The sequence below is a fragment of the Suricata suricatta genome, chromosome 9 (genome assembly GCF_006229205.1).
Source record: "Suricata suricatta isolate VVHF042 chromosome 9, meerkat_22Aug2017_6uvM2_HiC, whole genome shotgun sequence".
Taxonomy (NCBI): domain Eukaryota; kingdom Metazoa; phylum Chordata; class Mammalia; order Carnivora; family Herpestidae; genus Suricata; species Suricata suricatta.
The window spans coordinates 77,311,415-77,338,914 of NC_043708.1; the positions used below are offsets into that span (position 1 = coordinate 77,311,415).

The 27,500-nt window shown below is 37.9% G+C and overlaps 1 protein-coding gene across 4 annotated transcripts in view; it reads left to right on the forward strand.

Moving 5' to 3' along the window:
- C9H15orf41 (chromosome 9 C15orf41 homolog) overlaps nucleotides 1-27,500 on the forward strand; it is a 208,010-nt gene that overhangs the window by 31,587 nt on the left and 148,923 nt on the right. For all 4 annotated transcript variants that reach the window (XM_029952608.1, XM_029952607.1, XM_029952609.1 and 1 more), the window contains exons 2-4: nucleotides 19,157-19,202; nucleotides 20,088-20,152; nucleotides 26,748-26,808. In XM_029952608.1, the coding sequence (XP_029808468.1) occupies nucleotides 19,157-19,202; nucleotides 20,088-20,152; nucleotides 26,748-26,808 (172 nt within the window). The remainder of the gene's footprint in view (nucleotides 1-19,156; nucleotides 19,203-20,087; nucleotides 20,153-26,747; nucleotides 26,809-27,500) is intronic.

Consider the following 27,500-nt stretch of genomic DNA (forward strand, 5'->3'; position numbering starts at 1 on the left):
ACATGGCAATGAGAGGGAATGACATATGGCCCTTTGTAGGAAAGTGGATGGACCTTGAGGGTGTCATGCTGAGTGAAGTAAGCCAGGCAGAGAAGGACAGAAACCATATGTTTGCACTCATAGGTCTAGCAGGAAAACAAGAGAGACCTAATGGAGAACCAGGGGGAGTGGAGGAGGGAGAGAGAGTTGGGGAGAGAGATGGATGCAAAACTCGAGAGACGATTGAATGCTGAGAATGAACTGAGGGTTGAGGGGGAAGGGGGAGGGGAGAAAAGAGGTGGTGGTGATGGTGGAGGGCACTTAAGGGGAAGAGCACTGGGTGTTGTATGGAAAACAATTTGACAATAAAATATTATGGAGAAAAAAAAGAACTTTGAAAAAAAAATATAAATAAATAAATCTTTTTCTAAAAGTCAAAAAAAAAAATATTTCCTGCAGTGACTCTTCCTGTCTGTTGTACAGGTAGAGACCTGGGCTAGGGCGGGGCAGTTGGTTATATAAGGAACAGGTCACCATGCTCTTTTCAGGCATCCTTATGCAAGGCTGGCCATGAGCATTGTTTCTTTCCCTGAAGTCACTTATCTATTGGTATCTCTTAAAAAAATAATGACTATAAGAATAAAAAAATATATATAATAATGATGATCGTTCTGAACTTTGTGATATTATAGTCCTCTTTTCAAAGTGACAGTGGGGCGCCTGGATGGCTCAGTTGGTTACACATCTGACTTCAGCTCAGGTCATGATCCCATGGTCAGTGGGTTGGAGCCCCACATCAAGTTCTGTGCTGACAGCTCAGCGCCTGGAGCCTGTTTCAGATTCTTTGTCTCCTTTGTTCTCTGCTTCTCTGCTCATCCCCCGCTTGCACTCTGTCTCTGTCTCTCTCTCTCAAAAATGAATAAATGTTAAAAAAAATTTTTTTTAACAAAAACCAAAGTGACAGCAAAGCCTAAATCAGATTTGGTGTTTCTTTTATTTTGGTATGGCCAAAATTTCTAGACCTAAAAATTAATTATAAGTTAATTAGCATATACTCTCTTATTTTTCTTATAAAGCTTACAATCGCTTGTTTTGAGGCAACACAGGTTTTGAGAACAAAGAATCTTTCCCTTTAGCAATGTTATGTCTGTTATGTGTTCACATGTTGTTTTTTAAAAAAATTTTTATTTATTTTGAGCATGGGGGAGGGGAAGAGAGAGAGAGGGAGAAAATCCCAAACCGGCTCTGCACTGCTTGATCTCACAAACTGTGAGATCGTGATCTGAGCCAAAACCAAGAGTCAGACACTTAACCAACTGGGCCACCCAGGTGCCCCTACATGTTGTGTACGTGAATATATATTCTTTGTTCTATGAGCTACAGTCTTTTTGCATTTTCCCCTAGAATGGAAATGTGTGCTTGGTGTGAGTGTATGTACATGTTAAAGAATCAGGAGGAGGGTGATTCTTCATTCAGGTTAGTATGTGCAAAATCTTGTGCTAAATAAATGTTGGAGATGTAAAGTTTAAAAGATAGAAAGATAGAAAGAACGCTTGCCTTAAATAACCCAGAGTCTAATGACAAAAAGCAAATGAAGAAAGGAAGAATACTTTAAAGTGCAACATGAGACTTATTTATGGGCTCAGTAAATCCAGAAGTCTGAAGGGTTTCATGAGCTCTTAGACCAAAGCAATTCTACTGAGAGCTGTTGAACAGCAGTCCAGTGCCCCCAACAGCCAGTGAAAGAACCTTCTGGGTACATTTTTGAATGCTTAAGATTCAGATTTTTAAGAACATAGTCTTTCCCCGCTGGGTTTGTTGATTTGTTTTTGTTTTGTTTTGTTTTTTGGTTTGAAGCCATGTGGTTTCCTCTGGTTTTCTTCCTGGGACATTGTGTAATTATCAGAATTCTGGTTCGGTTCAGGTATAACATAGTCATTTTGGAAACTCCCAGTTTATCCTCCTCCATATTTTTATTCTAAAAGCAATTATGAAGGAGAATGTTTGCCTTTGCAGTGTCTCAGCTGAGTGTCACATTGGGTCAGTGAGAGAATGTAAAGACAAACTATGCAAAAAGGAAAATGAAAAGGAGCATGCTGTAGACTAATGTCATCTCATTGTCTGGAGGACACCATTCTCTTAGCCATCAGGATGAGAGCCACATCTTAGAGTTGGTGGAAAGGTGAACTGGGACTTGAAGTCACAAGATTGAATTTTGAGAGGCTCAGTTCTTTAAGAACTAGATGTATCAGGGCACCTGGGTGGCTCAGTCGGTTAAGCATCCGACTTCGGCTCAGGTCACGATTTCACGGTTCGTGGATTCGAGCCCCACGTTAGGCTCTGTGCTGACAGCTAGCCCAGAGCCTGGAGCCTGCTTCAAGTTCTGTGACTCCCTCTCTCTGTCCCTCCTCCATGCATGCTCTGTCTCTCTCCATCTCTCAAAAATGAATAAATGTTAAAAATTTTTTAAAAAAAGGAACTAGATGTGTCTGTGTATGTTTTTGTCATTTCTCTGAGCCTACATTTTTAAAAATAAAGTTTATTTATTTTTGAGAGAGAGGGAAAGCGAAAGAGAGAAAGGATCCCAACCAGTCTCTGCACCTTTGACACAGAGCCCAACGTGGGGCTTGAACTCATGAACTGCGAGATCATGACCTGAGCTGAGATTGAGAATCAGATGCTTAGCTGACTGAGCCACCCAGGTCACTCCCTGAGCTGACATTTTCTAACCTCCATACAGTAATGTCAGTCTTGCTGAACTGATACCTAGTATTGTTTTAAGACTGTGATGTATATGAAATTGTAAATTATTGTTTTAGTTTATGGGAAAAAATTTCATTAAAAAAATAAATTTTTGTTGCTCCCCACCCCTCTCCATTTAGAGGGACAGACCTTTTTAAAAATGTGGGGGAATGTGATATCTGATATAATATTTAGGAAAAGGCTTTGTTGGCTGATGTAACAAGTTCAAGTTCAGGTGCTTTGTGTGTGTGTGTGTGTGTGTGTGTGTGTGTGTGTTTCTTTGAGGGCTTTTAATAGAATTGCTTTGGTCTAAGAATTCATGATAGACTAAATGAAATCCTTCAGTCTGCTGGATTTAGTGAGACCATAAATTAGCCTCATGGTGAATGTATCTTTCTTTTTCCCTTTTCATTTGACACAATTCATTGAAATGAATACTACCTATAAGTGGTTAGAATTTTATGTGTAGGAAACATGAAGACAAAAACTTTTGAAAGTTAGGTGTTTGTTTCTTCATAGTGTCACCTGTATTTGGTCCTTTTCAGTGTGCTTATGTTTAAAAATAGATTTTAGTATATGTTCCCTGATACGTGTATCTTAGAACTGAAGGGTTTATATTCAAGTGGACTTTTCAGCATTTTTGCTGTCACAATAGGGCAAAGCTGGGCATGATCCAGTTTTCCTCAGGGGAGTAGAGTAGGCTGTGGATGGCTGTGGATGATTAGACCTGCCTTTAGATGTCCTCTCCTCGTTTAATTGGTCTAAGAGAGGTTGGGAGCAAACCGAGCAGGTGGTGGATAGAGGGAAGCACATGGAGGGAGCTCTGTCCTAAGGAGCAGGGCCCAGCAGCCAGGCTGGCACTGGGTCGGAACATAAGGTCCTGTCAAGAGCAAATTCTCAAGTAACTGTAATACTAGATAGGTTTGGAAAGACAAGATCTCCATTACACAAAAAATCTGGGAAGCATGTTTTACCTCAGTGGTCTGTGGGCCGAGTGTGAAGAAATAAGAGCCAGTGTAATAGCAAATGGGACTCAACCTCAGGCGCTGGAGTGTCTGGCCAAAACTACTCACATTCCTTCTCTGTGAGGTTAGGGTTGGTGTGGAAGTCGTGGGTAGACCACAGGAGGAGGTCAAGTAGCACTAGCAGGAACCAGGTAGAGCCTGGTGCTTCTAGAAGGTACAGCTTCTTCCCCAGGTGGATGCTGTCTTGAATTTCCTCAGCATTTCTATCAGGGAAGGCAGTCTTTCTGGTTTCCTCTGATTTGGGAAGGGAGTGCAAGCCTATGGAAGTCATTTTGATGATGAGAAGAGGGGAAAAAAGCTTCTTTTATCAAAATGAGGCTATTCTAAATATTGGGATACACAGTTTTTAGTAGCTGCTTATGTGCTGGGCACATCCAAGTTTGGGGAGATTCTAATACAGCATAAATGGCAATTATGTAGAGTAAGGCATATGCTATTGTGTTTTTTGGTTGGATGATGTTTTTTGGGAACATGCATGAAACCCTGTCACATTTTTAGGTTATTGCGTATATATCAAGAAAAGGTTGGGGCGCCTAGGTGGCTCAGTCGGTTAAGCCTGACTTTGGCTCAGATCAGATGTCACCTTTGTGGGTTCGAGCCCCGTGTCAGGCTCTGTGCTGACAGCTATTAAGAGTATAGGGTCTGAGGCCAAATTAGCTATGTTCACATGCTGGCTTTATTGATTTGGGTAAGACACTTCAGCCCTACCCCTTGATGTCTAAACTACTACTACTACTACTACTTCTATTATTATAGCTCTGGAAAGTAAAGAAAACAGAGCTTGATACCTAAGAAGCTCTTCACCATCATTGCTATCTTTATCATCATCATCACATGATCACCAAGATAGTAGGTATTTATTGAGTATCTACTCTTTTACTAGATGCATGGAGGTCACCAGAAATGGGAAAGAGTTACAAATAGAATATCCTACCAGAAGTTAGTGTATTAGAAGCCTGATTGTGTTGTGCATCGTCTTAGTGACTGAACTCCATCTGCTCCTCCTCTGGTTTCTCTGAAGACACAGAGAAAAGCAGGGAAGGCATTCACAGCTGTTTAAAATTGGTTTTATATGGGACACCTGGATGGCTCAGTCGGGTAAGTGTCCAACTTCAGCTCAGGTCATGATCTCACGTTCGTGGGTTCAAGCCCCGCATCGGGCTCTGTGCGGACAGCTCAGAGCCTGGAGCCTGCTTCAGATTCTGTGTCTCCCTCTCTCTCTGCCCCTTACCTGCTCATGCCTTCTTTCTCTGTGTCTCGAAAATAAATAAAACATAAAAAAGTTTCTTTAAAAAATTGGTTTTATTGGAGTGAATGACCTTAAGTGCTGAGATTAACTGCCAGGAGGATTTGATTGTGAAGTAAGAGTAGAAGGCTTGTGGTTAAGAGTTAAAAGTTTGTGTTTAATAAGAGAAGAGCTTAATGTATTTTAAGGCATTCCATTTGTTGTTTTAATATTCTGAGCATTTATTATTAAAGGGGGGTGGTTGTGGACTAATTATAGTCCATATCATGATGGTGATGGTTTTTAGAGAAGATTGAGAATCTACATTTCCCCCCCAGACTGATGTAGTCGGGAAGGTATAGCCTCTGAAGTTTCATCTAGTTTGCCTGACCTCACAAGATCACAACCGAAGCTGTGTCAAAGCTCTTGAGTTTTCAGGAAGTTACTTTGGTGCAAATTCCTGCATTTTCTTGTTAAATTTTTAAATTCTTTGTTAAAATCTTTGTTAAAATTTTAAATGAAAAGCTTCCGTTTTGTAATTGGAGGTTGGGATTAGGGAATAACACATAGGGAAGGAGTATGAAATTATTAATAATACCGTTATGTTAATATAATTGAATATTTAGGAAGAAAGTGGTAACAATGATAGTGAGATTTTTATAAATTATAACAACTATAATGTGAATTTGGCCAGTCATTTCTTTACTGATTTTATATAAGGTCTCTCTGATCTATTAAGAAAGATTAATGGCACAGAACACTTACTTTTGTACACAAAAAGAATAAGAAAGTTTTTAAGTCGTTTTAAACAATATTCTAAACTTTTTTCTCCATGGAAAGGTTGCAAAAGCAATTGTGTTTAAGGTCACAGACTTAAATTGGCCTCAAGATGTTCATTCATTCATTTACAATGATTTTAGAGTTGACAGGATGACTAGGTAAATTTTTATTTTTAAGACAAATACTTGAAAGTGAAATTAATTTATTTGGCTTCGGTAAGCCGCTGTTTTAAGAAAGCTATCTGAAGCGGATCACAATCAGTAATCGTTTTAGCACTGGACATTATTGAGGAAAAATTAACATTATTATTTGGTGTTGTTTTAAGTTTAAGGTTTTTGCAAAAGAGAAGCCAAAACGACACAGTGGTGTAGAAAGATAACAGTTATCAGTTAGTGGTGGTGTCAGGCACCTCATCCATTCAATGTAGTAATACCACAGATGGCCTCCTGAATTATGCTGAGTGTTGTTTGCTAGAGAAGTGATTTTGTCACTGTAATAAAAATTGCTACTATTGTTTTTTTGGTATCTCATTTTGTATTTTGAAGACTTTTGACAAATGTCCTTCTGAAACCAAACTCATTTTAAATAGAAGGTTACCTGCTGATCCTCAGCATCAGCCACCATGATAAAAATCTTGAGACCCAAACCAATCATTCAATTTGAAGCTGTATTCAATTTGAGGTGGAGGTTTCTTAGTTTCTCATGGCCTACTTGTCTCTTTTCCTGGGATTATTTAATTTCCTTTGATTAGTTCAAGCCATAGGCCTTCTCCAAAAACAAACAAACCCCCCACAAAACTCTTTCCATACTTGGACAATTGGAAGTTTAAGTATTATTACATATGCACAGGTTTTTATATGTAAAAAAAAATTTTTTTTTAAATCAACTTTTAAGGTAGGTTCTGGTGGCTCTTTTATTAAACATCTGTCTTCAGTCTTGTATCAAAAAAATAAGGTAATTTGGGAGAGACTGGGACTTCACCAGTAAAATAGTTGTGGTGTTAGACCCAAGAGGTAAGTACTTACCCTCTCCTGGGGGACATGGCACCTTATAATCATAGGAGAATGGAAGGAGTTCACTACTTTCCTTCATGTTCTCACCCTGTGGTCTGATTGCTTTAAATGTGTAGCAGTCTTAATAAACCATTGAATCACTCTAGGTATTGACCTAGATAGAGTAGACCTGTTATGGTAGGCCCACAAAGAAATGTTCAGTGTCAACATGACTACAAGTCATTATTATTAGGACTCAGGCACAGTTTTTTTTGATAAACTATACTTAAAAGTTTTAGGGCTATAAGCAGATAGAAATTTAATAAATTTAAACCTTGAAGTTGTAGAATTGATAAAAATCATAGAACTTTTGAGATGAAAATGGTTTCAAAAGTCCTAAGTCTATGTACAGATGGTGAAACTAAGACTTAGAAATATTAAATGATTTTTACAATTTTATTTTAAGCACTTCTAGAATAAAAACAATTGTTCCTGTTGGTACTCCCTTGATAGTACAGCTTTTGATGTTCCCCATTGTTTAAATAACAATTGTGGAAAACCAAAAGGTGTCTATCAGAAATTTGTAAGCGAAAACTAGGATTCGAAAGGGCTAAATGATGGTCCTAAATCAGGGGAAATGACACATTACTTGGAAAAACACTTTCTATATTGTAGGGTCACATTTAAAATTTTGCATTTGTACTAGAAAAAAAAAAAAAGAACTGTCCTAGAGAAAAAAATTCATAATTTTGATCTCCCATTCATCACATCATTTGGTGATGAGAAGTGGGAACTTTGGGGGTTTGGGATCTCCTGTTGATACAATGTATGTTGTAGTATATTAGCTTTTTTTGCTTGTGTTTATGGTTTAGCATATACATATTGGTCATAGATAGATTATGATTGCTGAAATGACAAAAATATGTGATATTCCCCTCTGTTAACATAAAGTATTACTCCATTAAGCCCTGCTTGAAGCACAACTTATTTTTCCCTTGATTTAGTTGTATCAGGTATAAAATGCTGCTTTCTGTAATATTGGGGAAATCATTTCATCTCCATTACCTTTACTTTTGTTGTTTCTAAAGTGAGAGGGTTGAGTTAGAAATCCTATGATATTTCATCTCTTGAGAAACCCTTTCACTAAAATTACTTGATTTCATAATGATAGCATGTTCTACAGGAGTATTCTGAGCCCAATTGTTACTCTAAAGAGTTAAAGTTTTCCCAAGTAGAATAAAGAAAGAAGAATATTCAAGACTCCAGAAAGAACATGGTGATTTATAGTGATGTGATGAGATTAGGGTTGCTTAAGGGTTTGAAGGTTGGAAAGAGTATGAGGAGCTGGAAAGAAGATGCCTAAAAGCCAGACAGATTGAGAAAGGTTTTGAGTGCTCTTCTGAGGAGTTTAAACTTCATTCTTTTGGTTTTTTTTATGTTTTTATTTTATATTTGAGAGAGAGAGAGTGAATGCATGCAAATGGGGCATGGGGGGTGGGGGAGAGAGAGGAAGACTCCAAAGCAGGCTATATAGGCTCTGAGCTATCAGCACAGGACCTGACACAGGGCTGGAACTCACAAACTATGAGATCATGACCTGAGCTGAAATCAGATGCTTAACCAAGTAGGCCACTCCGGTGTCCCAACTTCATTCTATAGGTAGTTGAAACCTCCTGGGCTTTTCAGGGCCAAAAGGTAATATAATTAGATATGTATTTTAGGAGCATTGTTGGTAAATTGGAGGTTGGATTAAAGGGTATAGAGACTGGAAGCAAGGGAAGTGAGTGAATCAAGAAGCTATTTAGCAGTTGAAGGGATGTGGACAACTTTCAATGGTAGAATCAAGGAGGCTTGGTGACTTGATAGATGAGGCGTGTGAGAGGGAAGAATCAAGAGTGAGGCGGGTTTCCAACTCAGGTGTCCGTGTTTATAGAAATAATTGGCTTAAGAGTTTGGGGGTGAACTTCCTTTCTGGAAATGGGGTGGTGGTGGTAAATTTGAGGGATGAATTTGATTTTAGGATACTTGTAGCCAAATAGGTGAAATATGCCATAGGTAGCAAAAAAATGGAGACCAACTTTGCGTAGAGATGAAGGATGGAAATAAAATATTGGGGAGTTATGGAAGTAGTTGCTGGGAACAGAGCAGGGTGTGCCTTCACCTGCATGAGCGTGTGGCATGAAAAGAGAAGGGGGTTGAAGAGACGTCCTGGGAAGCCACAGTAAGAGGATAGGCAGCCAGCGGAGGAGAGAAAGATAAGTGTTTAGCGGGGTATGAGGAAAATGACTAGAAAACAGTACCCTGGAATTCATGGGGGAGTGAAGAAAGTTTTTGTTTGTTTAAAAGAGGGCTAGTAAGATGCAAAATGTTGCCATGAGGTCTGTTAGGATAAGAAATATGTCTTTGGAGTTTGGTGGTGAGGAAGTCTCTGTGACCTTTGCTTCAGCTGCGAAATGAGGGCAGATGTGAGATTGCCGTGGGGTAGAGACTGAATAGGCTTTATGGAAACAAAGGCCTTTTAGATGAAGACATTAAGTCATGAGGAGAATCAGTGATGGACAGTAGTTTGAAGCACAGGAAGGTGTGCCTCACAAAAACAGAGCATATTTGGAAGTAAATGAAGAACATGGTGGAAGACATACTAACTAATACCCTATGTAGAGTTGGAAGTAAATTGAATTTTAGCCAACTAAGGAAAGACTATAAATATCTACACACAGCTACTGTTATTCATCTATCATTATCTATTCTTGCTCTCTCTGTCTGCAATCATAACAAAATTACCACAAACATAAATCGAACATTTCTTATTATGTAGCTTAATCTGATTTATTAAATAAGGAAAAAAGTCAGAAGAAGTAATTGTAGGAAGAATTGATAAACACTTCTTACAAACATATCTATTATTTATATCTTATGCCGAAGTAACTGGGTTTGCTTTGAAGAAAAGTGACCAGACATCTGAGGAGAAATTGAGCGTTTCTCACCCAGGCTTCTTCTTCTTTATCTGATTTATGTTATGGCTCATTCTAAAAAATTAATGTCTAAACTAAATTGGAAAAGAAATAAGTCTAGATACTTAAGACTCTAAATCAGAGCTTTTGGAATAGGGCAGGACTTAGAGCAGAAAAGAATCTTGAAGACCAGTTTGTCAAACTCCTCTTGGATTTTTCTTTCCTTTTTTTTTTTTTTTAAGTTTATTTATTTATTTTGAGAGAGAGAGAGAGAGAGAGAGAGAGAGAGAGAATCTCAACCGGGTTCTGTGCTGACAGCTGCAGAGGTGGGGCTCTGTCTCAAGAACTGTGAGCTCATAACCTGAGCTGAAATTGAGTCCGGTGCTTAACTGACCAAGCTACCTACATACCCTTGATTCTTCTTTCTTTATTCTCTTATTTCTTTTTCTAGTTTAATTTATTTGCTAAGATCTCTAATTTGTTAGAGTCTCCTAGAATAAAATCAGTTCCTTTCTCTTTTCTCTCTAATGTGTAATCTATGAAATAAATCCCCTCCCCTTGCTGTTGGTGTGTGCCACTATCATTGCTCAATTTTACGTATTTTTGTTATTTCCATCATAATTTCTTCTTTATGAGTTAGTTTGAAATACATTTTTTTTTCAATTTTGAAAATAAGGGGTTTTGGGGAACTTTTAATCATTGAATCCTAACTTAATGATTTTTTAATGAGATGTAGTCAAGTCCCAGGCAGAACTTTTGACAGCTTTGTAGGGCTAGAAGACAAGGTTTAAGGAGCAGGGGCCACCAAGGTAGGAGCTGCTCTAAATATCTCATACTTCAACATGGGCCCCTAAAGAGCTATATCCTAGGAGTAAATGTGATCTGAAAGTAAAACAGATCTACATGTCATTTTGAGGTTCACCTCACTGGCCCCCAAACTTATTACCTGAAATTGGACTAAGCTGATCCTAGACTTCCGTTGCTTCCAGAATCAAATCAGAATTATCTCTGGAGAAAGATATCATTTTAGTCTTCAAATTATTTATAAAGCAGTTTTTCAGTAGAATGACATGTAGTGAGAGATACTCAGTCACACAAGTAGACATGACAACATGAATGAGAGCTAGTGGAAGCTGTAGAAATAGACTTACAGGGTCTCTACTTATTGTAATACTAAATAGCATTTTTATAACTAGACTTTAATAAGGAGTTAAGAAGATTGAAGCATATTATAGGGAACTTATTTGGAAAGTAATCAAATAGGAAATATACAAGTGGAAAATACAAAAACCAAATTTGGATAGATTTAACAGCAAATTAGACATTATTGAAGAGAGACTTAATGAACTGGAAGGTAGAACAGAAGAAAATACCCAGAAGGTAACAGGATAGCCAAGAGTAACAGAAAGATAGAACATATGAAGAGAGAGTAAGAGTTGGAGGATATAATAAGGGTGGCTCAGGACACATATTTGTACTCTCAGGAGGAGAGTGCTAAAGCAATGTTTGAAAAAATAATGGTTAAGAATATTCCCAAAATGATGAATGATATCCAGCCACATATAAGAAGTCTGATAGTTCTCTCTCTGTCTCTCAAAAATAAATAAACATTTAAAAAAATTTAAAAGGGGTGGCTGGGTGGCTTGGTCAGTTAAGTGGCCAACTTCAGCTCAGGTCATGATCTTGCGGTTCATGAGTTTGAGCCCTGCGTCAGGCTCTGTGCTGACAGCTCAGAGCCTGGAGCCTACTTCAGATTCTGTGTCTCCTCTCTCTGCCCTTCCCCTTCTCACGCTTTCTCTCTCTCTCTCTCTCTCTCTCTCTCTCTCTGTCTCTCAAAAATAAATAAACATAAAAAAAAAGAAGTCCAGTAGATTCTTAGCATGAGTTTAGTTAAAAATCCTAAAAACTAAAGGTTAAAAGATATATTGAAACCAGGTAGAGAAATAAGATATGTTTATCATTGAAGGAGCCAAAATTTGGTATCACCTACACATCTGTACTGATGGATTTATTAAGTGAAAGTTATTCCAGATGGATGAATGGAGAAGGAAGAAATGTGAAGGGCAATAAAATGGTATACATGTTGGTATATCTGAATAAACAGAGACTGAATAAGACAATAGCAGTGTTTTTAAGATATATGCAGAATTAAAACATTGCCCACACTATCTTATATTATAGGAAGGGAGGACTGTAGATAGTATTATAAAGTTTCTGTATTTCCCAGGCAGCAGTCCATCACTAATTAATAATAAATTTTGATCATTTGAGGAGGCATGTGATTATGTAGGATAATCATTAAAAAAACAGTATAACTTGTAAAGATTGATAACGTCCAAGTTGTCAGTCTTCAAATAGTGAGGCATAAGTATTAAACTTAAGACAAGAAAGGAGAGATAGGGAATGTGTAGTGGGTATGATAGTAAGATGATCAACTTAATCCTAAGTATATCAGCAGTTACATTAAATGTACATGGTTTAGCTACAATGTGGTATATATGTAAAGATAAATATATAAATTAACTGGAAAAGATTAGAAAGTCCCAAAATAGACTCTCAGATATTTGGTTGCCTCAAAGGCAGCAGTGATAATTCAGTAGGCACATGTTGTGTGGTTAATTAGATGTTTTTATAAAAAAAAAAAAAACAAGAATAAACTGCAACTCCTATTTCAATGTACAGATTTAATTTAAGATAGATTGTAGAACTAAATGTAAGAGCTTACACTCTTAGACTTCTAAAAGAAAATATATGAAAATATCTTGATAACTGTAGGTAGGCAAAGATTTCTTAGAAAAGACATATAAAAACTGTGAATAGTCAAATTAACGAACTGATAAATTGGATTTCATCATAATTAAAGGCTTCTGTACTTCTTTTCATAAAGAAAATGAAAAGACAAGCTATGCACTAAAAGAACACTGTGATAGCAATTGGGACTGTCCTTTAATGCTGGTGGGACTTTAGAATTGTCATAAACGCTTTGAAATATTGTTTGATAGTGTCTACAGAGGCAAGAAACGTGTATGTCAGATGACTGAGAATTTCACTTCTGTAATTCTACTCATTAGAAATGCATGTACTTTTTGCACCTAGAGAGAGGCAAGATTGTTTATTGCAACATTATTTTCATTAGCAAAAGACTGGAAACAGTTCAGATGTCCATCCACAACAGAAGAGATGAACGTGGTATAGGCTTGTACAATAGAACACCCTGTATAAGAATGAAAACGATTTAACTGCACTTAAACTAACTGGATGGCGTTCACATGTTGCATGAAGGAAGCCAGACACAGAAGACACTGTGCGGTTCCATTAAGGTACCGTTGGCACCAGGCAAAGCTAACCTATACAACTTGGTGATTCGTATTTTGGGTGGTAAGACTAGAAAGAAAAGAAGAAAGAGATTAACAGAAAGATCAGGTTCATTTGTGACAAGGAAAGGTTGGTGATCAAATAGGGTACTTTGTGAGGTGCCTGTGGTGTCCTGTTTGTTGTGAACTAATGGCTCTGTATCGTTTTGTTTTTTACATGCTAATTCATTGGCTGTGCATCGGTTCCATGTCTTTTAAAAATGTGTCTTATTCACAATAAAAATAGTTTAAAAAGAGAAATATATAATAGGATAGATAATTGTTAATATCTACATAATGAAGGTATTTTACAAGATAGGTTAAAAGCACATAATTTTAAAAATGTGTGTGTCTAGGCACATGGACACAGAGCACACACAGAGTAAAAATATAGGAAAGATACATGTCAGAATGCTAACAATGAGTGTCTCTACATTTTACATAGAATACATATTATTTTATAACCAAGAAACTCTTCATTAAATATTATTTAATAAAATTAACACTCATAGAGGGTGTTGTCCTCTACAGAGAAGACTGATTGGGTTATTTATACTGTTTTGTTCAAGGAAAGATTTAAAGCTGCTTTGTATTCAATAAATAACATTTTGAGCAAAAGACATGCGTGCATTCACATAGAGACACGTCAGGCACTGGTGTGATTATTAACAAAATATACCTTAGCTGCAGGGAGAATAATGGAAATTACCCAACAATTTTTTAATCCTAGACTGTTGCCTGAATTCAATAGTTCCTTTATCTTTCAACACATAAAAGAAGAGCATTTTTAAGTCGCTGGTAAAAGAAAAACTGCAGTTTGATTTTTTTTTAAAAGGGAATATTGTCTGAGGCCATGGAATTTGGTCAAAACGCTTGACATCCCATGGCTTCAATTTTCTATTACAAAAGCAACAATGCCTACCTCGCAGGATTGTCTGGAGCACAACATGATATCATATAAATGCTCAAGCATGGGGACCACCACACCTGCCACGCGGAACTGATTTCTGGGAAGTGTTGGCAAGGCAGTTTAGCACTGAGATGAGGAGTTCGGGTTTAGGAATGGGGGCTGGCTTTGGATTCCTGGCTCTACTGCCTATCTGTCTAGCCCTTCGGGTGTGTATGTTACTTAATGTCTTTTCCTTCATTTCCACATCTTTATTTAAAAAAAAATTTTTTTTAATGTTTTATTTATTTTTGATACAGAGAGAGACAGAGCATGAGAGGGGGAGGGTCAGAGAGAGAAGGAGACACAGAACCGGAAGCAGGCTCCAGGCTCTGAGCTAGCTGTCAGCACAGAGCCTGATGCGGGGCTTGAACCCACGAACGTGAGATCTGACCTGAGCTGAAGTCAGAGGCCTAGCTGACTGAGCCACCCAGGTGCCCCCATTTCCACATCTTTAAAATAAGGACAATAGTAGTACCTACCTCAGAGGGTTATTGTGAGGGTGAAACAAAGTGGCCAGTACAGTGCCTAGCACAAAGTAAAGAGTCCATATAAATTTTAGCTCTTGTTCTAGAGCTGCTTTATATGCCACTTCAGTTTGCCAGCAAGATTAGTGAAGAGCCTGGGATAGTAACCACTGTTTTTTCATATACATAAGAACTGAGGCCTTTAAAAATTTTCTTTTTGATAATTGATTATTGCTAAGCTTAATGCTGCCGTCTATATAGTTAGTTGTAGGAATATTTGTCATGATTGGATATAAGATATAGTCTGTAACCTTGATATGAAGTTGAAAATTGGGAAGCGAAGAAATGGGAGGTTATGTGTAATGCATAAATATTTCTCTTATTTCTTGAATTTAATTATTTTTCTCGTCCTGACTGCCCCCCACCACCAGTATCAGAGTATCAGTATTTTCTCTCCAGATTCTCTCTATTTTGCTTTATGTTCCTTTAAAAAAGAAAGAAAAAAAAGTTGTATTGCTGTACCAAGTCTTACTACCTTATTGAATTTCATTTTGATATTACAGGGGGGAAACGCTCTCCATTTCAGATTTGTGTGTCGGTGTGTAGGAAGGTGGGAGAGAGGGAGGTGGGTGCACTGCTTTCGTAGAAGACCTTCCCTGACCAGGCCCCTGAATCATGAACCACGTAGAGCCAGTGTTCCATTGTGTTCTTTCACAGGCTTGAGAGGCTGCAGCTTGTAACTGGGCGGTCTCCAAGTCTGTTGCTTTGTAGGAGTATCCTGCTTCATCTCCCTTTAATTGGTTTACTGCTTTCTGAGTCCCAGAAATAATATTTATTTTGGTCAGAGAATTTTGAGCTCAGTCGGGTGTACACATTTAAGCTTCCCAGATTCTGTAGCGAAAGAAGCTTGAAAATTAAGTAACGGTACTTACTTTTTTATGGTCTTTTTTCAGAGGTTGGGTATTTGAGAAGAGGAGGAACATAAAATGTGTGGTATCGTCTTCCTTAGGATTCTATTTTTTTTAAGCCTCCACCTGGGAACATGAGGACTTTCTCCTCGTATGGAAGTTGCATTGCCACTAAGTCTGCTCAGCTCTGCTCTTCGTCTCTGCAGCACTTAGGAAATCTTCTGATGTTCATTTTCTCTAATATTCTTCAGGTTACTGAACATCTTAGCTGGGTGGATTTGGGGACACGTTATGTTAAATTTTGAACGGGCGCTGGTATACTGCCTTTTCATATACCTGGCATTTGAAGAGTCCTGAATGCAGTATAAAATGAGGGTAAATAATACCCCATCGGTATTTAAAATCTATATGGAAAAATCATACACACACCCACACCCACCCCTCTCCACCCCCCAGTTTATGATCTCTGGGCACATCAACTTGGTGACACAGTGACAAGCAGAGGAGTAATGTTAAGGAAGCCAAATATGGTATCTGCCAGCTAAGAAGAGAATTAAGGTCTAAATATGGACAACCCTTTCCACGGATTGCACCCCACTGTGCCATCGTGATGGACCCTTGTTCATTCTCCCTCCATCATGGCTCCTCCTTCCAGGGCACTTAGAAACCTGGGTGGGTTTCGTGCTGCTTCTTGGAAGTTAAACAAAGGCATCTACTGTTACTCAGAAGAAGTATGGAGGGTGCCCGGTTCAATTCATGGTTGCTCGGGCAGCTCACCAGTGTCCTCAAGGTCCCAGGCCTTTTCCATCGCCTCCACTGTCACCCTCATTGTTTCGGCTCTGACCTTGTCCTTGTCCCCCCGCGGCTGCAGCAGCACGGCTACCGCTCCATGTAGATGCTCAGACGTGACTTGGGCAGCGTTCTCCATGGCCGTTCTCGGGGTCCACCGGCTCGCTCTTCTTTCCTCGGACAGCTGCAGGGTGAGGCGCTCCGTATGGGAGGGCAGCATGGGAAAAAGACAAAACTGAGTTCTGAAGAGGTTTCAAATAATATATCTTGGGCATTTGTACAAAATAAGTGCCTATATTTTTGAACATGTAAATTTAAAACACGTATACGCTAAGTGACGCGTACAGGCTCCAAAACCAATGTAGTCTTGAAATATGTGAGATTCAGAGTGTGATTTGCTTCACTAGATCCCTAAAAAATATGTCGGTACTTGACAGTGTTCTAATTTTTGCCTTTTTTTTTTTTTGCATGTACATGTTGAAAGTCTGTAAGTCAATTATGTAATGTTTCCTTTAATTTTTTTTGATAACATATTTCTCCCTATGCATGACCTTAGGCCATTGTAGATGCTCAGTGAATACTGCTGACTGATTGACTGTGGTGTTCAAGATAGACTTTTAAGTTATGTATTGTCTTTTTCTCCCCTCTTCTTTGGTTAAAAGCCATTTTCCTTGTGAACCTAGTGATGGTTGAATTTATGCCCAAACTCCTGCACTCTTAGCCAGTCAAATAAAGCACTGAGAGGCTGCAGTGGGAGAAGGGCAGATGTGGGAAGTCCTTCATGGCTGTACCCTTGAACCTTGAACCTTGTGATGGTTCTCTCCACTTGCCTCTTTCCCTTCAGTATATCAGATTTCACTCTCTGGAGGAGAGTAACAAGTAATACACACTGGAGTCAATGTCTTGGTTGCAGTAATAACTCTCCTGCTCTTTAAGGTGTGAGGCTTGTTCAGAACACTCTTCTGTACGTTTAGTACCTAGAGGAGCACATAGTTTGATTGGCAAAAACCTCGCAAGTGACATTCAGCCCTAAACAGCTTTGTCTCGTCACCCAAACTCAAAGCATTTTGGACTCAGGTCCATCTGTCTTTGTTACTATGTTAAGTAGATCATTTGCTCTCTTTATGTCTAGGCCAGTTTTTACCTCCTCCTGGAATCTTCTCTTTCACCCCAGTGGCCGTTGAGAAAATGGGTTATTTCATAGGCTCCATCCACAGCTGAATTGAATTCTAAGCAGTTTTAATGATAGTTTCCTGGCTAAAGACATTATCTCATCCTCCACTTTTACAGTACCCTCAATTCCTGACCATCTTACCACACTGAACTCTTTATTCCTGGACTTATTTCTTCAGCTGTCTCTTACCCTTCCCATTTTGGGTGTCCACACTTACACTTTTGTTTTATTCACAGTTTTGTTTCCTCCTCGTTAGTCATTGGTCCCTGGTCCCCAGCTTGCCCATCTAAGCACATTTATTTCCATATTACTGACACTTAGAGATTAATATTTTGTCTATTTTCTCTGTCTTTAAATGGCTAACCTAAATATATTTCTCAGTACAATGAGGAGGTGTGTACTTATTACATATAAATATCTAACATATTGACTTAACTCAGTAGCTTATAAAGATTTGGGCTTAATTTTGCTTTTTTTTTTTCTCAGAAGTTGGTTGTCAGAAACCCTACCTGGGCCATGTGCTTTCCTACAGAGTTCAGGCAAGCCAGGAATAATAGGAAGATATTAAAATTGGCCCTTTCAAAGAATGGTTTCCAGTTTTAAGGGGAAATTGAAAAAAATTGGATTATAATGTGTTTATAATTTTAGTCATATCTCAGGGCTTTTGAGTTATTGAAACAGCTTTTTAGTAACTATGAGTTTTCCTTGATGAACATTTACAGTGGTTTTTTTTAACCTATTTTTTTGGTAATCTGGTAAGAATGGAGAGGAGTTACAAGCCAAGTCTCTGATGGTATGCAGAAGACAGCACTGTGGCAACGAGTAAAGAAATATGGTGTCATTGTTTTTATTTCGCACTCCAAATTACCTGTGATGAGCTTAAGAGGTTTCATTCATGTGTAGAAAATTTTTAATTATTCATAGTGCTTTGGTGTACTATAAAAGTCGAATTATTAACACCGTAATTTGTACAGATAGCATTTAGTAAGAAAATATATCAGAAATAATTAATTGTTCTCACGATATGATAAGGTAGATATATCTACAGAGGGCAATCAAAAAGAGTAGCAGTAGGATATTGATTGCTTTTTAGAGAAAAAAAAAATTCTGTTCCATTTCTAAATGTTACCCATTGTGGGAGGAAAGTTCCCACTTGAGAAGGATGTGTTCCAGCTTCTTCTCTGCCAGGTGTCTGACACTGTGCGGAGTCGTAGGTGAATAAGGCTCACCGCAGTCCTTGGGAATGACGGACTCCAAGGACCTCGGCTTTCTGCTGTGCAAACCTATTTTCAAAGCCTGCTCGCGTCTCTAGGAGTGTTCCAGTGGTCTCTCAGCGCTACTTCTGGTGAAGACCCAAGTTTGTTCCCCTGACGCCGAGATCGCTACGGAAGACGATTGTCCGCTAACAAAATAAATTTAGAACCTTGGCCAGCCTGTGAACTGCATGCACATCCTGCGCTGTTTGTGGGATTTCACTCTTACCATTTACTGACCGAGATAAACCTTGTCTCCTTTTGGTCTCCTTTAATGTAGCTACATGCTACAGACAGGATTCCTAATCATTCTAAAGTTAAAAAACATCTAAATTGTATGATCGTTTGCTGTGAGGCCATCCATATTTTTCCCTTTCCCTTTTTCTCTCTCCTTGACCTAGCAGCAGGAAGCCTTTGTTTGAGGTGTTCATCTGGAACAACTTTTCCACACTTGTTTTCATGTTCTGTTAGATTACAGGGCAGCAGGCCTACCTTTGAAGCTCCTTTCTCTTTTGTTTCTTTGCCGTGCACTCCAGTAATTAACTTTGTCCTTCTTTTATTTGTTCCAGTCAATCGCAGGCCACTCTGCTGAGCATCTTCTCCCAGGAGTACCAGGTTAGAAGTTTTCTCCTTTGTGAGGGTTGACAGGTGCCTAATTGAATGATGAATGTCCCTTTATTTCTTTGTAATTGAACTGCCAGCTCTCTGATTGGGTTGGAGGATGTTCTCCTTTCCACATCGAGCACCGCCTGCGTCTCAGTGGAGGCCTGCCAAGCCTACCCATCCATCTGTCTAATAACATCTAGCCTTTGCTTATTTGGTGGACCTGTAATAAATTATGCTAAACCATTATTATTCTGACAATAATAATTTCCCAGTGTTGCGTGGTTCCATGTGCTAAATGTTTGCTGACTTGCACTGTCAGTGCCGCTTTCCATTGCTGACAGAGATGATGATAAATGACCATTGCTGGAGTGGCAGAAGGCAAGAGAGGCAGAAAATGGAGTCATTTATCATGAGATGACAGGTGTCAGTCAAGTGGCAAGTCTCTATGGAATTACTTTTTGTAGTTTTCAAATAAGTTGTTTTTAAGCAATGTTCTTCCTGGTTAAAAATGGCAATTGGATTGTAAAACTAGAGTGCAGAGGACTTAGATGGAATTGAATTGAGGGAAAATTAATACAAAGGTTGAAAGAGGGAACAAGTTTTCCTTTGCCCTCTGCAACCCTAAGCAAACTTATTTAGATTCAATTACTGTGACCCCGTTGGCTTTTACATATATACTGTACCTTGTGGTGTGGTGTGAAGACATCCCAGCCAAGCAGTGGGGATTAAAATGCATAGCTTCATAGAGTAGAAGGCAAAAGGACCTACCACCACCCAGATCCCCAAACCATTATTCACCTTGCCCTGGGTGCATTGGGATGAAGAAATGCATCATTCTGCTCTTGAACCTGAGGTGTGACACAACATAAAGATCTTTTTGTTTTTTTGTTTCAGAAACATATCAAAAGAACACATGCCAAACATCATACTCCAGAGGCGATTGAAAGTTATTATCAGAGGTATGACCTGCCTGCCCCACTAGAGGGTATCATAGCACCTATTAATTGTAATAATAATTATGAATAAATTAGTATACTAAATTAATTGTCTATATAACATTCCAAGGCAATGCAATTTAAGTCTTATTGAAGACTTCAGGTATGTTTTTGAGCGATTTCTCAAATGCTTTGCTTAAAGAATATGGTGAGACTATCTTGATTGGGTGTGTGTATACATACTGTGTAAGAAAACCTTAACAGTATTATGAAATCTCAGCTGGCTATTTTAAACTTACTGTAAGTGTGTATCTTATATAGATGCATATGTCGATGCACACATATCTACATATATGTGTGAAAGTTCTCAAAGTAAGTTTTATTTCTTAGATCAGCAAGTCGAAAAATATATTTGGAAATGAAGATTGAATATGGGTGCACTTCTATTTTGCATCATAGGTATTCGGTGAGCCATTTTAGAAATAAAAAAATATAGGTCAAATAAGGACGTGAAGATCTGTAATAATATACAACTGTCACATTTTAAATGAGGTTTTGTATTTTAAAAAGAAAATCTGGGTATGAAATCAACAACGTAGTGTCCCGGGGATATTTTAATTTCAGTCTAGTTTATTATAAATAGTTTTCAACCCCTGTCCTAAAACAGAATCTTTAAAATAGCTCTTTTAAAAACATTCTAAAAAAGTTATTGTCTTCGTAATATGACTGAATAACTTACAACCATAAATGGTAATGGTTTGCATTAGAATTGTTGGTTGGTTTCTTAAATATTTCAAGGACATATTGGGAAGGAAAACTGTCTGAAATATGCTCTTAAGTTATTACACTTAAGATTGACAGATCAACATTTCTCTGATTAGAGTAACACCACCAATTTTAGATGAATGATTTTATGCATGAAAATTTTATGAATGAAATGAATATCTAGATTAAATATTGGTATCATGTTTCTGCAAAGTCATTTTTTAAGAACTGAAAAGGGTTTATTAAAAAGAAAAGTTATTGAAGTTAGCCGTTTAAAAAATTACACACCATGCCATATATTAGGGTCATGTTCAGTTTTCAGTAGTAGCATCTGTTGAAGGTACACACACCACATGTGTACAAACTCCTTTGTGCCTAGGAGAATTCGCTGCTAAACAAGTCTTTGTTAAGTTTGAATAGATTTTTTTCAAAAATTATAATCTCCTCAGAGACATCAACATTTGAAGTTAGAACCTTAATCATGAATAAAAACTGAAGAATGGCTCACAGAGTGCTGTGAAGTCAGCAACAGCTTTGGAATCCAGACCCTCCAAAGAAAGACTGAACAGTTAACGTCCATGTCAAAAAGTACATTTTTGTTTGTAGGTATTGTCTTAGGCCATCATACAAAGTACGATATGTCTAGTCTTTAAAGACGTGTCGACACGAGCAATAGAAAGGAGAGCATTTCCTAGAAATTTGGAGCTCCACCAGCAAGCTGTGGGGCTGCCCTCTGACGATCATCTTCATTTCTGTAAAAAAGCTGCTTTAATTAGATGATTGCTAAGATCTCTAAGTGCTGCTTTTTGACATTTAGTTTCATTTCAAAGTACATTTAATTATCAACGTATGAACATACTGTATTGGATTATCTGAGTTGTTCGAGCCAGAAATAAAAGTCTTTCCTGTAAATATGGTTACTCAGTGATGCACAGTTGAGTGAGCAATAATGAGAATATATTTGTATTTCTTTAAATTTATTTAAATGTGAGAATCTCAGTTGTGTCAAGGAGTCACAACATTTTGAAACAAAACTGTGAGATTGGGCTATAATGGACAGACTAATAAGAAAGGAGCCTCACCAATTTCTTACTTTATCCCCCCCCACCCCCGCTTCCCGACTTTCTGCCCTGCGTTCTGTGCTTAGAGATGGGCCATATTGTCACCTTTCAGACATATTGACCACCGTAAAGGCCCCTTGTCAAAGTGATGGTTAAATGTCCTTGTATTCTTTGAGGTGAATTGGCCTTAAGAGCTTGTTTTTCAGCTGATTGTAATAAGGCAAATTGTGTTCTATCAAAACATATTTAAGCAGTTTGACAATGCTAACACTTTCTTTAATTCCTTTTTTTAAATAAAAGTAATACTCACACATTATAGAAATTAAACACATTTGTGATAGTCTCAAAAGGAATGAATGATTGCCCATAATTGTGGCAGCCAGAGATAACCACTGTGGTATTTTTCCTTCTAGTCTTTTGTCAATCCATTTTGATGAGGTCACACCATATATGCAATTGTGAATCCTGAATTTTATACTTCGAAAAATGTCTGTGACATAATATTACTCTGTAGAGAGCTTTTTGTATACATTTGCATTACATCATCATATGAAAGTATCAAAATTTACTGAATTGTATAACTCTGTTGAATATATGTTTCCAATGCTGTAATATAAAAATAATACCATAGTAAATAAACATTTTGGTACATAAGTATTTGCATTTTGGACTAGTTCTCTAATATTTATATATATGTGATTACTGGTACAAACAATGAGCATTTAAAGATTTTATTATATGTTCCCAGATTACTGTCTACAAAGATGTGATGGCTTCCTACTAGCACTGTCAGAGAATTTCTGTGTCTCCGCATTCTTGCTAGTGTTGAGATGATCTCAACTCAGAATTCCAAGTCTGAATAATCCACAGTATGATGCCATCATGGTTAACTGAAAGTCCAAAGGATTCAAATATCAGCCGAAAATATTTTCTCAAACATTTGAATTACTGAGAAAATTCCCTCAGTTCTTCATGTTGTGTATGTGCAGACACAGTTGGAGTGTTCATTTTGGAATCAATTTTATTCGTTCTCCCAGTATGAATGGCATTTTATTTCCAAACAGAAAACATACATGCAAATTTTATTTAGGTCCATCTAAATTGTTGGCCATGGGCTTGTGTGCAGTTATGGAGACACATTCACGAGTGGTCATATTTGCAAATCCCCATCAGTGGGTCTCCATCTTTTTTCTTCTCCCAGCACACACTGTTTGAGGGCCAGCTATATTAGCTTTAGAGAATTAGATCAATTAAATTTCATTCTGATGTTCACACGGAAAAAAGACTAGCTCAAGTGTGTTATCGACGTTACGTGATATAAAGAGTATCTGAAAATTTGAACCACTTTTTTGTTTAATTAGCACAATTTACTTTGCACTCCCTGCGTCTCATCTGCTATGCTAGGAATCAAGGATACAGATGTGAATCAGACAGGGTGCCTGCCCTCAACTGCTCTGTTTTAGGGAGAAAACCGCTGCATGCATGGAGATGAGCTCCAGAAGTTTTAAAGGAAGAATCAACAAAGGTGATATTCAACCTTAAGCTTAGGATAGAATTTTGGTAGATTTTAGAAGTTCTACCTTGATAATGATTATGAAAATAATAAAGATCAAATAACTTTACCTTTAATATTTTAAATCTGTACATGTTATTTTAATCTTAGTTGCTAATAAATCTTTCACACTCAAAAAAACATAAAATGGACCTTCTATGAAGATCTTTTGAGGATGGTTTTACCCACAAGGTAAACATTTCTTAATCCTCCTCTGGCAAAGCTAGAGGATGACACATAGCTTCTGTGCAAAGTAGTTTTAATTTGCAAATAGGGATTAGGAAGATGGCCCAGGTCACCATAATGTAGTATTCAGAATCACATCCTTCTATCTCAATTAAAATTCGGATCTCTGCCAAGGATCTGTTGGATGAAGGTTCTGCATTCCTTTGTATCGGTCTCTTCCAACCAGCTTCCTGTCTGAGTAGAAAGAGAAGCAAACCACTATAGAGGTATGAAAAGTCAACACTACTAGATTGCTCAGGTGCTTTGAGGATGCAGAGAAGGGTAGCATTAGGAATTTCTGATCATGTCCTTACTGAGTGTTTTCTGTAATTAGCATGCCCCTTTGATGGCATATCTAAAAATTTGAATAATATATGTCACTTGAGGATGGTTAAAGTTCCCAGAAAGGACAGCTACAACTTCAAATTAATATTCCCCTAATTTCTTTCCCCCAGACTTCTGAAGTGCTACAGGACATAGTTAGGAAACAGGTTGGAAAATAAATGTATTTGGAATCAGGTTCACCCTTTTCATCATATGAAGGCACCTCAGTAGACCTGGGGAGATAGGGTTCCATTTCAGAGCTTTACTGTTTACTGGTTGAGGGAACCCAGACAGGTTACATCAGTACTCTGGGGTTTTGTTTCTTGGCAACTAGGCCACTTTAACAAGCTCATAATAGGAGTTTCCACTGTATTAAGAGTGAACATGTTTCTATGTAGAGATAGTAGGTTATTGTTTGCCCATCTCCTATTTCTTTAAACTTAATAGAGGTGCTCCATTGGTCATTACCAGGATAATGGTTAACATAACATTTACATAAAATATATAATTTTGAGTCTAAACAGTGCTCTGAATAGGCAGTGGTCTGAGGTCTCGCTAATCTTTGTCATTTTCCCCATCAGCTCTCAAAGCTCGGCTGTGGCCACACTAGAGCCTTTCCTGGTCCTCAGACACCCCAGGCCTATCCCTGACTTTGCGCTTACTGCTCCCTTGCTGAGCATATTTTTCCTCCCGTGGCCCCACTGCTTTCCTTCTTACGACTTTGTACCTAAGTGTCACTGCCTTAGAGATGGGCTTCCTGACCAGCCCATCTAAGTTCAAATTTTGTCATAGTCTGTAGCATTATGTTATGTATGTATTTCTGTGTTCCCATTGCTTGTCTCCCCACTGAATTATAATCTCTGTGATGGCAGGAACCATGGACGTTCTGTTCCCAGCCTCTTCTCAGAACCTGGAATAGACCCAACACGAGTTACCTCTGACAAACACTTGTGGGATACATGAATGTTGAGTAGAAAGTTGTAAAGATATCCTAATACCAGTACAGGCTTAATTAATCTGACCCCAAATCTGAACCCGTAACGAATGTGTGTGTTTGGTGGTTGTGAATACTGGATTTAGTTGGTCAGATTTGACTGAATTGTTTGGTTGTTCTCGAGCAGGCCTGTGATTGCAATGAGATTGTCATGAGTTGCGTGAGGTTCTGAGCTAAGCCGTTTCCTAGGGACCTTTCTCTAAACCGCATTTGTTACTTTTTTTCAATTTTGCCTTTTTTTTTTTTTTATGAAAGTGCTTATTTCACAATTAGATTCCTAAACAATTTTTTCAAGAAAGTCCCCAATATATGGGAAATGAACTTAATAAAATTACTTTGAAGTTATAATGATCCTGAGACTCCCTACCTTGAATAAATTTCTTTTATTCCACTTCACTTATAGAAAAATTATACATCTTCATAAACATACTTGTGAAATAATATAATTTAGTATATTCATATGTTAGTTTTATGGGAGGTCTCATCTGTTGACTTTGATTTTTACTATCAAACAAATATTGTTTATTTATTCACTCAAATGGCATACTCTAGAGAAAATATCCATGTCTAATTCTATACTCTTGTCCATTATGGCTTTTGGAAGTTATTAAGTCAGTCATTTATTGGAGGAAAGAATATATGTGTATAGTGCAATCACCTATTATAAGCCAAGATCTGTTCTAGGCATAATAAATTGAATAAAATGCAATTCCTTATCCTCTGTGGGCTTTCACCCTTACGCTGGGGAATGGGTTGAGGTAGACAAGTAACTAGGCAGGTACGACATGCTGTGTTAAAGTAATGGAGTGGTGTACGAAGAGCTCTCCGATTTCACCTAGGGACACCTAGCTTACTGCTGGCTGGTGGTAGGTGGAAGGCAGTTACATGAAAGCTGAATCATGAGTTCTCCAGGTGAAGGCTGGAGTGCAGAACAGTGGCTAGAGATGAAGCCGGCCAAGGACAGTAGGTAGGCACCAGATTATGAAGAAATTTACAAGAGGCATTAAGTGGTTATAATTTACTCTTGACATTTAATGTAGGGAAATGGCACATCCAAAATTTTGTTTAAAAATAAAATCATTCTGGCTTCCGTGTCTGGGATGGATTTGGAGAGGAATTGTTGTTGTTGTTATTTTTAAGCTGGGCTAGAGAATGGGAAGGATAGAGGTTATGACGGAAATGCAGGGCAGATAAAATGATGGCTTGTATTGCCTAACAAGGTATGCTGACCCACCGATGACAAGTCTGTTCCATTTGTTTCTTAATAAGGTGTCAACCAATGCTGTGAAACACAAGTAAATAAAAAAGTGTGATGGATGCCTGGGAATGACTTTTTTTCAAACCATAAGAGCAAACTTATTTCCCTTCCATAAGGGGGTGGAGGTATAATAAAGCCAGGGTGACAGAGGTAGTGCTTTTCGAAATCACTTCCGTGCTCCATGTTAGGAGATGAAAACAAGGGACGCCGATGAGCTCATACTTTGTGCCCCCAACTTCATTTAGTCCGTTGCCAATGGTATTGAGGTAAGTTGTTTTTGTTTTCCTTTTCCCTTCAATGCTTTCCTATGACAGTAGCATACTTTAACTAGAGTCGAGCATGGTGTTTGCCCAGGAGAAACGTGTGCACACAGGGGATGCTGACAAGTCTATGCTGGCCTTTTCTTGTCACTACATTACCACTTGGCTTTGTCTGTCTAGGTACCTGAATGGAGTGGGGAGAAATGGAGCTGCCCCAGTGCTCCTGGAGCTGGCCAATGAGGTAATGTTATTGTTATTATTTTATTTAAACCTGCTGAAAACCTAAGGGGCCTATCTAGAGTAGCTTTGCTTAGAATTATAATTAACCTTAAAAAAGATTTTGAGGTACACCAGACACTTAAATTGCTCCCCGGTCTCTTTGTAGTTTTAATAATTGGACAAAGAATTTCATATATTAATAAATCAGTTAACATAATTAGTCCCCTTCTTTTAAGGCAAATGTATAAACAGCTTCTTGGTTTCTTACTTTATGGGAAATTTCAACCAAACAGCTCAGGACATGCTCTTTGCTGGATGTAATGTTTTAATTTAGTATGAGAAATACCTTTGTAAAGTAAAGAGATGGATGGCTGAAAAAAATCTATGTTAACTATTATGAAAATGAAGAGAGACATTGTTTACTTAAAACTGTAATGTTTACTTGATTTATTTTTTTGTTAGCAAACTTTTATTATGATACAAGGTCCATACCTTATACAAAAGTCTCTTTATATGAAGAAGCATACTGTTCCTCATAACACCAAATATAAAGTGATTTATTGAACTTAACTTATTAACTCTGATCTCTTTCTGTTTGGGGAAACAAGTAATAGTCTTACATTTAGAAAAGGAAACCCTAAAGATTTCCCATAAATGAAGAAGCTGTAAAAATGTCCGTAACAGTGGCCACGAGCATACCAGAAAATAAAGTAT